Source organism: Electrophorus electricus, chromosome 2, assembly GCF_013358815.1.
Source record: "Electrophorus electricus isolate fEleEle1 chromosome 2, fEleEle1.pri, whole genome shotgun sequence".
NCBI classification, from domain to species: Eukaryota; Metazoa; Chordata; class Actinopteri; order Gymnotiformes; family Gymnotidae; genus Electrophorus; species Electrophorus electricus.
The window spans coordinates 26,520,050-26,536,487 of NC_049536.1; the positions used below are offsets into that span (position 1 = coordinate 26,520,050).

At 49.2% G+C, this 16,438-nt stretch overlaps 1 protein-coding gene across 2 annotated transcripts in view; it reads right to left on the reverse strand.

Moving 5' to 3' along the window:
* Positions 1 to 16,438, reverse strand: part of cps1 (carbamoyl-phosphate synthase 1, mitochondrial) — a 37,894-nt gene that overhangs the window by 19,796 nt on the left and 1,660 nt on the right. Inside the window, exons 4-26 of one of the 2 annotated variants that reach the window (XM_035521597.1) lie at positions 16,210 to 16,299; positions 15,561 to 15,617; positions 15,311 to 15,403; positions 15,116 to 15,205; positions 14,468 to 14,596; positions 13,604 to 13,710; positions 12,437 to 12,578; positions 12,081 to 12,158; positions 11,715 to 11,813; positions 11,471 to 11,566; positions 10,854 to 11,043; positions 10,451 to 10,608; positions 10,211 to 10,339; positions 9,470 to 9,614; positions 8,780 to 8,990; positions 7,811 to 8,009; positions 7,529 to 7,705; positions 6,097 to 6,215; positions 4,001 to 4,142; positions 3,644 to 3,709; positions 3,163 to 3,226; positions 2,445 to 2,626; positions 367 to 561 (exon numbers count right to left, since the gene is read on the reverse strand). In XM_035521597.1, coding sequence (XP_035377490.1) covers positions 367 to 561; positions 2,445 to 2,626; positions 3,163 to 3,226; positions 3,644 to 3,709; positions 4,001 to 4,142; positions 6,097 to 6,215; positions 7,529 to 7,705; positions 7,811 to 8,009; positions 8,780 to 8,990; positions 9,470 to 9,614; positions 10,211 to 10,339; positions 10,451 to 10,608; positions 10,854 to 11,043; positions 11,471 to 11,566; positions 11,715 to 11,813; positions 12,081 to 12,158; positions 12,437 to 12,578; positions 13,604 to 13,710; positions 14,468 to 14,596; positions 15,116 to 15,205; positions 15,311 to 15,403; positions 15,561 to 15,617; positions 16,210 to 16,299 — 2,958 coding nt within the window. Of the gene's footprint in view, positions 1 to 366; positions 562 to 2,444; positions 2,627 to 3,162; positions 3,227 to 3,643; positions 3,710 to 4,000; positions 4,143 to 6,096; positions 6,216 to 7,528; positions 7,706 to 7,810; positions 8,010 to 8,779; positions 8,991 to 9,469; positions 9,615 to 10,210; positions 10,340 to 10,450; positions 10,609 to 10,853; positions 11,044 to 11,470; positions 11,567 to 11,714; positions 11,814 to 12,080; positions 12,159 to 12,436; positions 12,579 to 13,603; positions 13,711 to 14,467; positions 14,597 to 15,115; positions 15,206 to 15,304; positions 15,404 to 15,560; positions 15,618 to 16,209; positions 16,300 to 16,438 lie in introns of both variants that reach the window. The other variant, XM_035521595.1, reaches the window with a different exon arrangement.

A 16,438-nucleotide genomic window follows, 5' to 3' on the forward strand; every position in this document is an offset into this window, starting at 1 on the left:
GGGGGGGGGGTTTCGATTGTATTTAAAAAATAAATAAATAAAAATGAATTAGAAAAAAGCAGTACAATGGATGCAATGCCTTAAATGAAATTAAAAGAAGAAAAAGCACTTTTACAGTTTTCGAGGGTCACTTCACGTAAACGTAACCAAAATAAACCCATCAAGTTTGTTTTTTTTTCCACCGTTTTGTTTGTTTTTGGAGAAGAATGGGTGAGCGCCGGCCAGTGCTGACGTTTCCGAGACGCTGTTCCCTGAGTGCAGCCAAGATCGCACCCCGAGTGTGAGAGAGAGAGAAGCATAAACAACAGACAATGGCTTCAGCACAACGTGCCGCGCGCCGTGCGAGACGGCCCAGACGGAGCTCACCAGGGTGTTGAGTGCCTGCCAGGGGGCCTGACCCACCCCCAGCTCATCGAGGATGGTGGAGAAGACGGAGCGCTCCTCCGCCCGGTCGATCTGCAGCGGGCTGGTGCCCAGTATGTTCACGCCGTTGTGGTACAAAGGCACGGCCAGGTTGTTGGGGATCTGGCCGCCGACGGACACGATGCATCCCGTGCAGCCCTGCAGAGGAGAACCAGGATGACACCAAGGAACCAGGAGCCAAAGTCTCCCAAACACTGGAAACAATCCCTCTATGGGTCACTGCAATATGAGCTAAACTAAACTCACCTAAACTAATCAAACTGGACTGATTTAAGACAAATTGGCCTCAATAGAAAAAAAAAGAAGCATTTTAGCCAATATCCAATACTCACATTTGCTAAAATCACACCATCTGAGACGTAGGTTTAATATGTTTAACATCTTTGGTACTGAAACATCTCTATGAGGCAAAAAGTACATGAGCTCCACTTAAAGAATTTAAAGCTACAATTTATTCAAGACCACCAAAGCCACATTACAAACCAGGACCTTGTAAATGGGACGTTCGGACTTAAAAAAAAATTAATTCGCTATATCCAAATGTTGCTAATTCGCTATATCCAAATTCTCTCTCTCGCTCGCTCACGCTCGCTCTCCCTCACACACACACACTTTCCCTCATCCTTTCATGAACGAGGCAGGTCACAGATCGGGCTCGGTGTCTGACCCTCCACACTCCTCCTCTCCGCATACACACCCTGCCTCGGACGTCACCCACACCCTCGCTCACCCACACTCCACGCTGCCTTTCCGATTCCCTGCGCCCCGTTGCCAAGGCAACGGCACAGCTGACACCTTCATTACCTATGCACAGGTTTTGCCGGCCTCTACCGGGTTCACTCACGCTCCTCCTAATACAGTGCCAATTACCGCGACACGACGTCTGGGAATTTCGACGCAGGCAGCGTTCTGACAGACAAACACTTAATCATTCCTGGATCTGTTTGTCACTTAAACAGACTTATAACGAGGGGGGAAAGGAAAAGTCAAGGGGTTTATTATGACCACGGCGGGGCCCGCGCTCGGATGTGATCGGCCGTCTCTATGGAGACGGAGGCAGCGGTACAGATACAGCGCCGGCTGGTCTTGATGTCCTCAAATAGCCCCTAGTGAGCTCGCTTCTAACGAGGTGCTTACACACTGTTGGTAGCGACTCACACACGTAGACATTAATCAGGGTTCAGTTCCATAAGAGGCTAATTGATGTTATTTCTAACAGCCTTCAGCATCATGGGATTTTTTTGTTTTGGGTTTGTTTATTTATTTATTTATTTTTGGTAGGTCGAGGAGAGTCCAACTCTGATGCATTCTAAAAAGGTCACAGCAAGCTAACAAAGACTTCTGAAAGTCGCATGGGAGATTCCAGACCAGGTAACCCCAGTGGTGCACCCAGGTAACCCAAAACATAAAAACCCTTACACTCGCATGGACCAAATTGTTTTGACGTGGCTCGTCTCCTTCGTACGCAGTCATATATTACGGTTTATTTTTCCAATTGTTTACCACTTCCTGCGTATTGGGTATGAAACAAGAGAACTTCTCTTCCCTCACCCCCCTCTTCCTTCCAGGCAGGAGCGCGGATGCATGCTCATCACGTCCTGCCGCCGAGCCAGTCGAGCTGCGTGTCAAGAGGAAGGCTCGGGGCTGAGCTGTGCGTTAACAAGGCCGCTGCTCCTGCACCGGAGCGCACAAAGGCAGGCAATCTCCGCCCTTGAAGCTCGGAGGAACGCCAGTCTGGTTCCGGGTATCCCCGCGTGGTCCGAGCCTCCGCCCGTGCTACTCTTAAAAGGTCCGCGACAAATTGAGCACGTCGACGTTCTCGAAACAAAAGTGCTTTGTTTCTTGCGAACGTAATGACGTCTCAACACCGCGTAGCCACGTATGGCTATGGGACTCTGTTGCGTCAGTACTGAACGTGCGTCACATCAGGACACCCATGACAAGAAAAATCATCATGGCCAGTGCACGCAAAGGGAACTGGTGCGCGGGAGCGACCCCTCGCCCTGACGCCCTGACCTCACCTCTTGCTGGTTGATGTCCAGGATGCGCTCCAGGGTCAGCTCCTCGAAGTAGAGCCGGTCGCACTCGTCAAAGTCGGTGCTGACGGTCTCGGGGTTGTGGTTCACCACCACCGTGCGCTTCCCCATCTGTCTGAGGGCTCGGATGCTCGACACGGCGCACCAGTCGAACTCCACGCTACTCCCTGGGGGCGGGCCGGGGGAACGGGGAGACGGTAGGAGGCAGAGTCAGGGCGGAGTGCCGCTTACTCTCCGAGTCACGGCAACTCAAAGGCACTTTAAAAACACACACCGTGAAAGGAGAATACCCATGCACGCTGCAAACTCGATTGGCCACTGCTCTAATTCGGTATATTAGGACAGAACCTTTTTAAGAATTTCAGTTAATCTGAGGACCGTCGGTCCTTCTGTTGGTTCAAACCTCATCACATCCCAAAATAGCGACAATCATTTATTTGATTGGGCCGCCAGCACTGAGTATGCGCTTGAGGAATGCTTGGTGGGTGACGGTGAATGTGGGATCCTGTACATCTTGACAGTCCCACAGAAAGCGGGCGCGTCCTAATCTCCGTCATCCCGCGGACCTCGGCTCCGGCCTGAATCCATCAGACCCGAGCAAGGTCTACGGGACGGAGCTCGGTGTCTCCGTGAATGGGAACAAGGGGAAGGAAAACGTGCAGCCGTGTTTGGCAAAGGGGGACATTTCCAGCAAATGACTCACCTATGTGATAAGGACCGCAGCCCAAAACCATGACACCTTTATCTGCAAAGTGCAGGTCATGTTCCTATTGGGGAGGAAGAAACAAATGAAGGTCCTTCACACTCTACACTTGAATGTCACACAGAGCTAACTCACGAGGCACAAAGTGTGTCTTGCGGAGAACATGAACAATGCGCGTAAAAAGCTTTAATGACTGACATTAAACCCCTACCTTTCTTAAATGTCTTAATGTATTTTACTGTTAAACTCAAATGACTACAATGTTTGGATTTTGACTTTTTTTAAAAATCACAGCTATGCTATGTGCACCAGAGGTCAATTAACACACCACAATTAACATCAATTAACGAACCTTTCACTTCGTTAGTGTCATCCTAGTTTTTTGCAGTTTATTATTAACTGTCTTCTTAATGCCAAATGTATGAGTAACTGCCCTATGAATAAGTGCAGGACAGGTGTAAGTGCGAGAACACTGGCTCACCTGCCCGTGGTAGGTACAGTACAGGTAGTTGGTAACAGCAGGGTATTCTGCCGCAAGGGTGTCAATCTAACAGACAAAACAGATAGATCAATGAGGTAGATACAAACAATTAAATAGATAAATGCAGATCAATGAAGAAAGATATATACAGACAGAGAGAGAGAGAGAGAGAGAGAGAGAGAGAGAGAAAGGCAGATAGATAGATACAGACAGACATTTCAGAATTAAATAGACAAATACAGATAATGATAGACAGAGACAGTCAAACAGACAGACAGACAGCCCAACAGAGCGTGCACGGTTCAGTCAAGCTCATAAGTGCGGCTGGATCTCCTGCTTGGAGCAGGAGGTGCTGACCTGTTTGACCCAGGGCTGGATGTTGTGGCGTAGTCTCAGGGCTCGCACGTCTCCCTCTGAACTGCCCAGGGCCCTCCCTACCTGGCGGTCTGAGAAACCCGCCTGCTTGGCCTTCAGGAGGAGATCACCTGAGACCGTGGAGCTGTCAGCCAAAAGAGAAGATCAGCAAAGCAGACCGAGGCACGCCAAACTTCTTGATCGTCGTCTCGTCGCTAAATGCTAAATGTGATGCTCATCGAGATTAGACATGATCATTTTTAATGATTATTTAACTTCACAAATTCAATTGAATGCCAAAGTCAAAACAAGGGAATAGGTTTGCATTAATCAAATTCATTTTTGGCAAGAGCTCATGAGGAAAATTTGTAGAAAATCAACATTAATGTATCAGTTTTGTATCATCATCTGTGTAAGTAAAGTGCTTGTAAACCCTTTGTACTTCACAATTTTGAATCTCTCAGAGACAGACAGACAGACTCAGCTGGAACAGTGGTGGCTGCGGCAGGCCTGTTTAATTACACTGAGCAGAGTACAAATGCAGGCTGCTCCGCTGGGTGGTTTCCTGGTGCCACGACTGTTGCTATTAAAATGCCTTTGTTGTCGCTGTGCCGGGAAGCGGGACTGCCAGTTTCCGCGGTTCCCGATCGGCACTTTAGCGAACTAAATTACACTGCAGACGCGGGCAGCGCGCCAACTCTCCTCGTCAGGTGCTACGCGTTACCATTAGTGCCACACAACACGGGCAGAAACACTGCGATTACACCGCTGCCAGTGTGAAATAAAGCTAATGTATCTCGCAATGTGTAACATGTATAGGCAAAGGTGAAAGCCTGGCCTAGTGCTGTTCGATTCTTTAATCCTTTCTGAAAACACCTGGCTATTGGGCGGGTCTTTACCTGGAAGGTGTAAAAATGCTCCATGTGAAACAGAATGCTCATGATGCATCAAAAACAAAAACAAAAACAGCAGGCGATTCATGACTCATTTGCATTTTACAGTTTTCCACCATGTCAAACTTGCCGGGGCCAATACTGTGACAATAATTAGCATGCAACATGTCACACGGCCCTAATTATGGCAGTAAAAATAAACTGCCTTTGGATTTGGAGTCCTCAAATGACCCTCCCCAGCTGTTGAGTCAGCTACAACAGAGAGCCCCACAGACCAGTCAGACGTTAGAACGTCAGGGTGCATGGATGGAAGCACCGAGCAGCTACCCACGCCCGCACGCACCCCGACTGTGAATTTTCACTAGACGTACTGAAAGCTTTCCGCGACTTGCCGAAGAAAAGACCAAACGCGGCATTTCATATGGACAGAAATAAGGTGGTGATGCACATTAGGCTGCATAAGTCACCAAAAACCCGAGTGAACAATTCACACTAGAAACAAACCGTCGCACTGCTTAACCAACACAGCGTGTTGATTTATTGACTAACCGATTGACAGATTTTTTTATAGGATAGTTTTAATAGGATATACCAACAGGAAACAAGTCACATGACGATTTTCAACTGTGGCCCCAAACACAATGCATTTCACTAGTGACACACAGGCGTGTCCGCACCAGGCCGGAATCGTGCGGTATCATTATAATGAAGGCACGGCTGACGGAACACATGCACTGGGATCAGCTGCTTAATGAGTTCTTAGTTCAAGACAGAAAGTCTGAGCCCAAGTAACCATAATGCAGTCAGGCTTTGGTCTGTAGTGCAACTCCATGGACCGTATTAGTTTGTTCTGTAAATGCATGGTGTGTGACGACCACAGGTCGCTCACGGTCGAACGTCCGCAGGCATGCGCGTGAAAAGAAGCGTCAACGTGCACGAAAGCGCCACTTACGTCCGCAGATGAAAAACACTACTTCAGGGATCTTAACGAACGCTTACTGGCTGAGAGCGGAGATTCAGGTTTGAAACACATCCCCACATCGCCATCTAGGGGCCGCCACGGGAAACTCCATGGTTTTTCTGCCTTTACCAGCGTTGTACGGGAACGCGTGCGTTCCTTCCTCTGCTCGTCCTCACGTTTCCACGCACGGGTAATGTCTTCTCGGGGTAAAGGCCTGAGGCGCGTACGCGCTCGCACCTCCTTACCTGTTGTGCTGAGTCAGGTGCTGCTCCAGCTCCGTAATGCGCCGCAGTTTGTACAGGAACCACTTGTCGATGGCCGTGAGCTCGTGGATCTGGTCCACGCTCACTCCGTCGTGCAGCGCCTGAGGAAAGGTGAAAAGGCGTCAGAGATGCCACGCTTACACGCGCTGGCTCAAAATTAGGTCGCATGACATCCAGATTTAAAAAAACAAACAAACAAAAACAACAACAACAAAAAAGACCCCAGTTGTTTAGGGAATTGGGACAACAACATTGGCTGGCTCATTGCTAAAGGGGAAGTGGTGGTCCTCGACTGCAAGATGTGAGCACACACTGGGGTGGGGTGGGATGGGCTGAGGGAGGCTGTAAATGATATGGTCCACTGTTGCCGTGGTGAGGGGTCCACTGGAGCTCCAGGCCAAATCAGCACGTGGCCGTCGTTAGCCATCCTCTTCAGCCAAGAACATAAATGGGTCTCGGGGGAAATTACGCACCCAGGGACCGAGCATGAGATTACAGTGGACCAATTACTCGAAGGCCGACCTCGAGTTATTGAAATTTTGCAGCTTGATACAATTTGGGCCATTAGTTCTTAATAAATGTGCCAGCTCCAATAATTCCAACACGTGCTGATGACGTATCGGGCTTCGGATGGGAACAGGCTGCACCCTTAAAAGCAGCACGGAGACGCCGAGACCACGACAACAAAGCAAAACAATACAGAAACGAAGAAACGAAACCCGTTCACCCTGTACAAACACGGAATAAAAATCCCTCGTAAGATGACATCCAAAAAAATAAAATAAGCACATTTCAAATGTTATGTCTACTGGCTATTGAGTTACCGCCAGGCCAAGAACTTCTGTATGAAGTGTAGGACAGCCACTGAGGGTCAAACAGCAGCAGCAGTATGTAACAGCAACTAGAGGGGGTCTGCAGCGCTTCGGTTACATCTCTGCACTAGGCTCCATCATTTTTACCCAGGGTGCCCGGCTGGTAGCTGGACCACGGCCCTGTATTCAACATACTTCTAATGAACCATGCCCCTACTACTCAGAACCGCCCCACTGGAGGGGAGTAGCTCAGTGGTTAAGGTCCATGACTTGTAATCAGAAGGTTCCTGGTTCAAGCCCTACCACTGCCAAGTTGCCACTGTTGGGTCCCTGAACAAGGCCCTTAACCCTCAAGTTGTACTTAGTCATAATTGTAAGTTGCTTTGGATAAAAGCCTCAGCTAAATGCTGTAAATGTAAATGTAAATAAGCAGATGTCAGATGTGAACCATCAGACATTTGGTCCAAAAACGTATGGTCGCCGTGTCATAACATTGGTCACCATGGTAATGGGTGGGGCGGGATGTCTGCAGCAAACGGCCCTTGAGTGACGAGCTCCTGACAGCTCAGATCCTTTTTACACTGGGACCACCTGTCGGTCACCTTGGCGATGGAGAAGATGCGTGTGCTGGAGGGCACAGCGAGCTCTTGCCGCAGGTCGAACTCCTCCGCCCACGACCTCTTCAGGGGCAGGAACGGCACGAAGCCGTCCACCGAGGGGTGGCACATGCGCAGGGCCTTCTGGATGCTCTCCTCGAAGGTGCGACCCACCGCCATGACCTGACACAGGGGAGGGGAGGAGAGGGGAGATATAAGCAGGAGTCAGCTGTGAACCATTGTATCAGATGCCTGGTACAGAGGAGCACCGCTCCGAGCGCTTCCCACCTCTCCCACGCTCTTCATGGCACTGCCGATCTCCCGCGACATGCCGTGGAAGCGGTCCAGGTCCCAGCGAGGGATCTTGGCCACAATGTAGTCCAGGCTGGGCTCGAAGCAGGCAGTGGTCTTCTCCGACACCGCATTCTTTATGTCAGGCAGCGCGATGCCCAGCGCCAGCTTGGCGGCCACGAACGCCAGGGGGTACCTGGGGCGCGGGTGAGGGGCAGTGTGATTCAGCACACGGAAGAGAAAAGCGACTCTTGGTGCGTGCAACAAAAGGACAGTAGCAGTGCTGTTGTAGCTCGGCCCATTCTGTTTTAAACATTACAAAAAAGTTTCCCCTCTCGCAACACGGTCCAAGTAGAACTCGATATTTCAGCATCGTTAGGAAGTAAAAACGTTTTTCACACTTTTTTTTTTAAATAAGCAAAAAATAAATAAATCCATTGTTATTCCAATTTCGTTCCCTTTCCCATCAACACATTCAAGATTTTTATTTATTTCTAAATATATGGATTGATTTCACACTAAAACAACCAGGGTGGTAGGTGGGTGTTTTCAGAAGCTGGTGCACATTGTTTTCAGCCTTTGGCACGCGTCCTCCCTCAATATTTCCGCGACAAACGCAAAACCAGAGACGGTGCGAATCGCGCGCTTCCAACACGGACTTCAAACCCAAACTTCTTTTTTCGCAGGTGAAGCGCTCACAAAGTCGCCAACACCCGTTTTTCCAGCCTCCTCTCCAGCCTGTGGTGCCAGACTCGCCACTAGAGGGCGCTAGTGCGATGTCATGCCTCTGTGTCCCAAAGCAAGGTTCAAAAGCCAGTCAAGACAACATGCGACTGATCTACTAGGTCTGATCTGCTAATAACATTATCTCCTACCAGCTGGCCACTACGGAGACAGACGAGAAATAAGGAGAAATAAGAAAATCGAAAGTTCGCATGTGGCGAGGCCGCCGCCTGGGCGTCTTACCCCGTGGCCTTCGAGGCTAGTGCGGAGCTCCGGGAGAGGCGGGCATTCACTTCGATAATGCAGTACTCCAGCGAGGTCGGGTGGAGGGCGTACTGGATGTTGCACTCGCCCACAATGCCCAGGTGCCGCACCACCTTGATGGCCGTCTCCCGTAGCATGTGGTACTCCTCGTTGGACAGCGTCTGGCTGGGCGCCACCACAATGGAGTCGCCTTGGCGCGGGACAGAATAGAGGGTGGAGGTTGAGGGGAGGGCTAAATGGGTGCTGCGGGACCTCGCGGCAGGACCTTTTTAAATGTCACACGCTGAGCTTTTACACCGAACTATTTTAAAATTTGTGTTCATGTGTAGACCTAGAATGTGTTAACATGCTGTTGCTGACGTGAGGAATCTTTCCAGCATCTTACAGGAGACAAGAACCATGTAAGGACTGTAAACTTTGATCTCCTACATACAAGTATTTAACATTAATGAAGTCTGTGAGCTCTGTGTGCTTTCAAATTCCTTGATGGCACAAGGATTCAGTCCCAAGATTGTAAAAAAATATTTTAAAAAATAATCAATCATTTACATACTTAAATATGTAAATAGAGGCGTGGGGATGTCATGCCAGGTGTGGTGCTCACTAGCTGAGTGTTTGATCATATGCATAAAGGACCGACAGCGAGCTACACCTGTGTGGATTCTACACCTGTGTGGATGCCCAATGGGTCAAAGTTCTCCATGTTGCAGACGGTGACGCAGTTGTCGGCCACGTCCCGCACCACCTCGTACTCCACCTCCTTCCAGCCCAGCAGGGACTTCTCCACCAAGATCTGACTGCTCATGGCCAGGGCCTGCATCAGGCGGAGACACAGAAGAGACATGGAGGACATGCAGGGGGGGGGGGGTGTATGAGGGGCCGCCACAGCGGTTCTCGCCCGAGGACCTTGGGCCATACCCACGCTAGTGCGTCCTTCCTGCCCTTTCCCACCCAGTCTCTAAACCTGGGATTAAGGACACAAATTAAATACTTTTCCGCGCTACCGTCCACCTACTGCCAGTGTTCTCATCCGAACGTTCTGTATTCCTTCAGTTAGGAGTATTCTTTAAAACAACACCACATGCATTTTAAATTCCAGAGTGAGAATGAACCTCTGAGGCTGATCAGTACTTTAACATTACAAAGGAATGAGAGACGTCACCTGATCCTTATTTAGCGCTGAAAATCTGATTGCTGACGTCCGTTATGCTACTGCCGTGCAAGTGAGAGAGCCCATGTTTAACGCAGGGGGTGAACCAACCAACCGAACAAAACAAACCAAATTGCGTGATGGTCCAACCGGGTTCCTGCTACACGTTGGTCCAGGCCCCGGTGAGGAACCTCGAGGCGCTCGGGTTTTAAGGCGTGGCGTGCAGCACTTGCTGCGCTGTCGGGCGTTTTGCATCTCACCTTGGTTGCGATCTCCTCCAGCTTGCGCCCATCAGCGCAGAGTCCTGAGCCGAGGCCTCCCAGGGCATAGGCCGAGCGCACCATAACGGGGTAGCCAATGCCTTCTGCCGCCTTCAGAGCGTCTGCCACCTACGGGAAAAGGAGGGGGTGGGGGGCGGGTCATTACCATGGCAACGCGGGGGGTAACGCGCTGAGCTCATCGTCGCCACGGCGAAGCTGGGGTTAAGACGTTGGACTCACCGACTCCACGGCGACACTGGGGGCAATCTTCTCGTTGATCTCCATCAGCTTGTCCGCAAACACCTGCCTGTCCTCCGTGGCTATGATGGACTCCACAGGGGTCCCCAGGACCTGCACGCCGTACTGCTGCAGGACGCCGCTGCGAAACAGCTCCACCCCTAACCACGAGGTCGGGACCGTCACAGATCACACACATCCTCACTGCACTTACACGGCCACGGACGCACTGAGCATTCCACCACGTCTACGCACTTTATTTAAATTTAAAAAGTAAACAAATGAATGAATAAATAAATGCATACGTAAACAAAATTAACGGGCCAACGGACGAGCAAACAAGCCACACCTCTATGAGGCGCAAACAGGAAGTGCAGCGAGGTTTCGGTCCTCGCGAGTGACTCACCGCAGTTGAGCGCCGTCTGGCCGCCCATGGAAAGCAGGATGCCATCAGGCTTCTCCGCCTTGATCACGTCCGTCACAAACTGGGGCGTGACGGGCAGGAAGTAGACCGAGTCTGCCTGCTTGTCGCCCACCTCGTTGGTTTGGACCGACGCGATGTTGGGGTTCATCAGCACCGTCTTCAGGTTCTCCTCCTGGCACAGGGAATGGCCTTTTTAGCCAACGCAGCCCACGTGATGCAGGAGACGCATTTAAATCGCTAATTTGGGATTCATATTGGCAATGACTGCGGCGACTGGTCCATAAACAGTGAGTTTTTAGTCATAAATCACACAAGGAAAAAATTAGTCAACAGAGGGCAAGACTCTCTGGTTATGGACCGATGTCATTAGTTACAGAACAGTAATTGTGGCTTTTTCTATGACTTGCCCGTTTATGTGCCTGTGTAGTTGTATCCATTTATACCAATTACGCTCTTGTACTAGTTGGGAGGTTTTTTTGTGAGAAGAATTACTGTGGCCCGGCCACCATTAATCAACTCCCAAACCGGTGAGGTCTTTGCCTTCAGAGTGAACTGTGTTGCTTGTGAACGCGACCGGGACAGCGGTGGCCTCCTCTCACCTTCATAGCTTTCACCGCCTGCGACCCAGAGTAGTCGAACTCCCCAGCCTGGCCGATGGACAGGCCCCCGGACCCCAGCACCAACACTTTGGAGACCTGCGCAGGAGTGGGAGGACAAAACCAGTCAACATGAACGTCAGGATCAAAGGTTCGAGTGGGTTACAGACTCAAATCGGACTAGGACGGTGTTATTGGGAAATGGCGCCCGGATCACCTCCCGTGTGCGTGGCTCTGTTGCCCTCACCTGGATTTTTGGGGGAACTGCAGGCTTTTTTGGCATCACGGACACAATGGTGCCGTCTTTCCCTTTTTTTATCAGGGACATGAAGGCATCGAACAGGAACTGTGAAAACGGAACAAATCAAAATAATTACGGCGAGGCTGAGGTGCATCGAGACGACTCGCGGGATATGCTGCGGAGTTCGAGTGTCGTGGAGGTGTTTCTCGTTATCGTCGCGTGGTGCCACGAGCTCAGCGCGATTTAATCGTGTTTTCCGCAGAGCATGAAACGTTATGTTCAGTTATAATTAAGCTACATGTTCCTGCACGACCCGCGAGGAAGCGCAGGATCAATCGCAGCCTTGGTACGCGAGCGGGCCGCCTCCGGTACCTCTGTATCTGTGGGTCCTCCACGGGCCTCTGGGTGGAACTGGGCAGTGAAGATCGGCTTGGTGCTGTGCATGATGCCCTGAGTGAATTAAACAAAGCACAATTACCTGGATGCCTTTTTCCTGGAGCATCTCCATCAAAATGTTTCAATACTCCATAAAGACTCCACTCTAAAGGAATCGTACTAAAATGCTAATAGGAATAACAACATATGCATAATAAACTCTCGGGGGGGGGAGGAGGAAATATCACTCATGCTCGTCTCTGACTGGCCGGTGAGGGCCAAAGTTGGCGGGACCGGACAGTCATCCCCTTGTTACTGCGCGAGGCTTCGGAACATGGGGGGGGGTTTCTGACCTCATTGGTGCCGTCGTTGGCATTGACGAACAGCGGGATCCAGCCAGGAGGCAGTGACTTGCTGTCGATGCCGTAGCCGTGGTTCTGGGCCGTGATGAAGGCCTGGCCCGTCATCATGTTCAGCACAGGCTGATTCTGGCCCCTATGCGCACACACACACACACACACACACACACACACACACACACACACACACACACACACGTAGATAGCGAAAGCTGCATTAAAGACACACGCGCTGGACACAAAGGCCTTGTTTGCACCTGGACGCTCCACACGTGCTGAGAAGCAGGGTTATATCTGGATTTGTAACATCCGTATAAAAACGCAAGTGTAAAGCCCCGAGACACATTTAAAAACGCATCTCAGTCAGATCGCTCCAACCACTTCAGTAGGTGACCCGAGACACATTTAAACCAGATGTTATTACAAATGGAAAGCACATTTGTCTCTCCAAACCACATATGAGAATGCAGCCTTCATTCCTCTGACTTTAGGACATTCTGAGGCACGGAAGACACTTAAACCTTCTTTTACGTGTAGAGTAACAAGAGAAGCAGGGCAGCAGAGGAATGAACGCTGGCTGTCAGGGGGTACGAGCAGAGCAGCATTTTACACGACAAATGCCAATCAGATTGTAGTCTGGCCAACAAAGGAATCGGTGCCTGAGGACAGTAAATGGAACTGTATGTAAGGAAAGGCTGACTTACATTAAGGCTTAGGATGGAGGACTTTATAAAAGAGAGATTTATATGGAACATAAAGTATTGATCTGGCTACATGGTACTGAATGACTAAGGTGAATACGCCAAAGAAAGGGTTTTATATTATATTATATATACACACACACACACACATTTTAGCAAATATGTGATGAGGAACACGTGTCCATCTATGTCAAAAAGGGCATTACGAACAAACTTGTGTCCAGGAACATGCGCAGGTTAATATGCTCACCATAAAACTGTCAGGAGTCAATGCAGTACACAGAAACCGCCAAATACGCACTGAGTTTCTTCAAGTTTTGAGGCCCTGGGTGTACTGGGCTGATCATTAAACGAGCCCGGGTCAAATCTTACACAAACAGCCTTTTGTCGGTGTGGGTACATAAAGCAACAGGGGCGTGTGTTCACCAGACCGCTCGCGTGACTCCAGATGCCCTCGTACCTGTTCCCCATGGGGAGTTTGTAGGACTGAGCCCCAGCAGCCAGGGCCGTGATCTGGTTCCCCATGCAGATGCCAAACACAGGCTGGGGACGGTTGCTCTCCAGCACCTGGCGCAGGGAGACAGCGAATGAGCACCAAGCAACATTAAGGCCAGAGCGCATCAACATGCTAAAATTGGAATGCAAGGCTGTACCAGTTCTCCGAGTAACGCAGTAACTCAATTGGTTATAGGTACATCTGTATCTGGAGATGTGATGTGATCCCCTTGTGGCATCGCTGTTTCCATGGAACCCGGTTTTGTTTTCGCCTCAGGCCTTTCTGCTCTGTGCACAACCCGCCCCCCCCCCCCACCCCTCTTACCCTCATCTGTTCTGATCGACCCCCGATTAACCCATGTTGACCTGCGTCTGTCTGTGCAGCGTTTCCTTTAGTACAGATGCCAGCGTCTCCAGGCTGGTGTCTGCTGGCCATCGTAAAGGTTCTGGGAGCCGGTTCAATAAACCTGCTTCATGTCTGCGCTTGTATCGGGCCTCTCCTTACTCAGCACCTGGGCTGTTCTGCTTAGTTTTGTGCTCCAGCGATATCCGCCTGTCTGCCTGACCTGGTGCCGTCTGATCATTTCTCTGAAATGAGTGCATCTGATGTGAACCTGACCTAAAGAGATTAACCTTTAATTATACTGTAGTGAATGATTTATGTCACTATTGCAGTTTTATATTTTCTTTTATATATAGACACACACATATATATATATAATATAATATAATATACACACATATACATATATACACACACACACACACACACACACACACGTCTGCATGAAGCTGGGAACTGTGGGTAGGATGCAGACTGAGGTGCTACCTTGCGGACGTTCTGGATCAGAGTATCGGCCAGAGCCGGGTCTCCGGGTCCGTTAGAGAGGAACAGGCCGTCATACTCCAGGCACATTAGGTCCTGGTCCCATGGAACCAGATGTACCTCGGCACCATGCTAAACACACACACACACACACACACACACACACACACACACGTTTAGGTCTGAACCATGATTGCATCAATAAATGCAATAATTAAATGTTTACAAACTGCCTCTGCAATGCACATAAAAACTACTAAGAATACTTATTGATGAAATGTATTATTTATTAAACTTTTAATAAATAATATAGCTAAACCAATAAAATATATAACACTGGACACCTTAAAATAAATATTTTTGTTAGTAATACTGTGTATTTGAAACCAGTTTACAATTGTTTTGTATTTTACCTAAATGCCCTTTATGCATATAGTTTTGCTAAAGCTTCACCCAATGTACCTTACTGTGGTTATCATGTTCTCAGTCATTCAGATCATTTCACTGTGTAATATTAGTTTGACTAAAATGTGGGGTAAATCCCCCAGGCTCAGTGGCATTTCTCTTCACATAATTAAACTCAGATAACTTGAAAAATATCTTTAAAAAACTAAACTGAACAGCCTCGACAGGCCAGCATAACTGTCCTACCTTAACAAGCAGTCTGATTATGTTGTGCTTAATCCCACAGTCAACGGCCACCACTTTGATTGGGTTGCCTTTCCCGAAAACCTGCGTTTCCTACAGAGATGAGAGGGGTGTTACATAATGCACACAAAGCCAACAGCCAACAAAAACAGCAGCAGCAGCAGCAATAGGAGCAACTGCTGCTAAACTCACAATTACCATTGTAGAGACCTCAGCCACAAGATTCCGTTTATTTGGGTCCGTTATTTCGACCGGCTGCCCTTCAAACTCGATCTTCCCCAAGACTGTACCCTGAGGAAAGAAATAAGAAAAACTACAACTCACACTGTACCACAAAAAAAAACAAAAAAAAAACCCAAAAACAAACATGGGGCGTTTCATTTTCAGACAGGCCCTGGGCGGGGGGGGGGGGGGGGGGGTCTGAACTAAAGAAAACGATGACGCCTACCTTATCTCGGATGATTTTGGTCAGCATTCGGGTATCCACACCGTACAGAGCGGGTACCTTCACAAACAGGTAGCAGGTGCACAGTAGGCCCAAACAATTAGGGAAAACAAAACAAAAAACACTTTCAATTTACAGCCAAAAGCTCAAGAGAGTTTAGGATGTTTGAGATGTTGCATACCAACACTGAGTTTCAGTATTGTTTTTAATAACCCCCTGCCTTTTCCTCCTGTGCAAACCAGCAAGCCAATAAGCCTTAAGGCTGTTCTATTACTTTATCAGTGAGATCTGTCTATCTCCAGTCAAACGTGTCAACACAACTCTGCCTTCTGCAGCACACCTGGCAGAACAGGTAGCGCAATGTGCCAACACCACGAGGGTGATGGGCTGACTGTTCCCAGGAGCACGCATGGAACAGATGATCCCTCACATACACACATGCTCACACTGCAGGTCACTCTTGATATATGTCTGATTAACCAGCAGTGATTAACCGGTGAGATCTTCTTTACCACACACACATCGGTGTTGCAAGAGTTTCTCTCCCACACACAGGCGGTGCGAGAGCTCCCCCCCACACACACACACATATATATCAGCAGTGCGAGATCTTCTCTCACACATATCACCAGAGGTCATCTCCTGCACATACCTTCTCCTCCTGCAGCCACTGTGCCAGAGACTTCACTGACTTCCAGTGACTGTAGTCATGGCTGTAGTCCTGCACCAGCAGTCCTGACACCTGCACATTCACACACATGCTCAAAATGCCACATCATGATGTTAAGCCAATTTGTTACCTCTACGCTCACACACACACAATAAGAGGATACGAGTTCATATTCCTGTGCATTACTGGAAAAGAAACATTTTCAAACTGT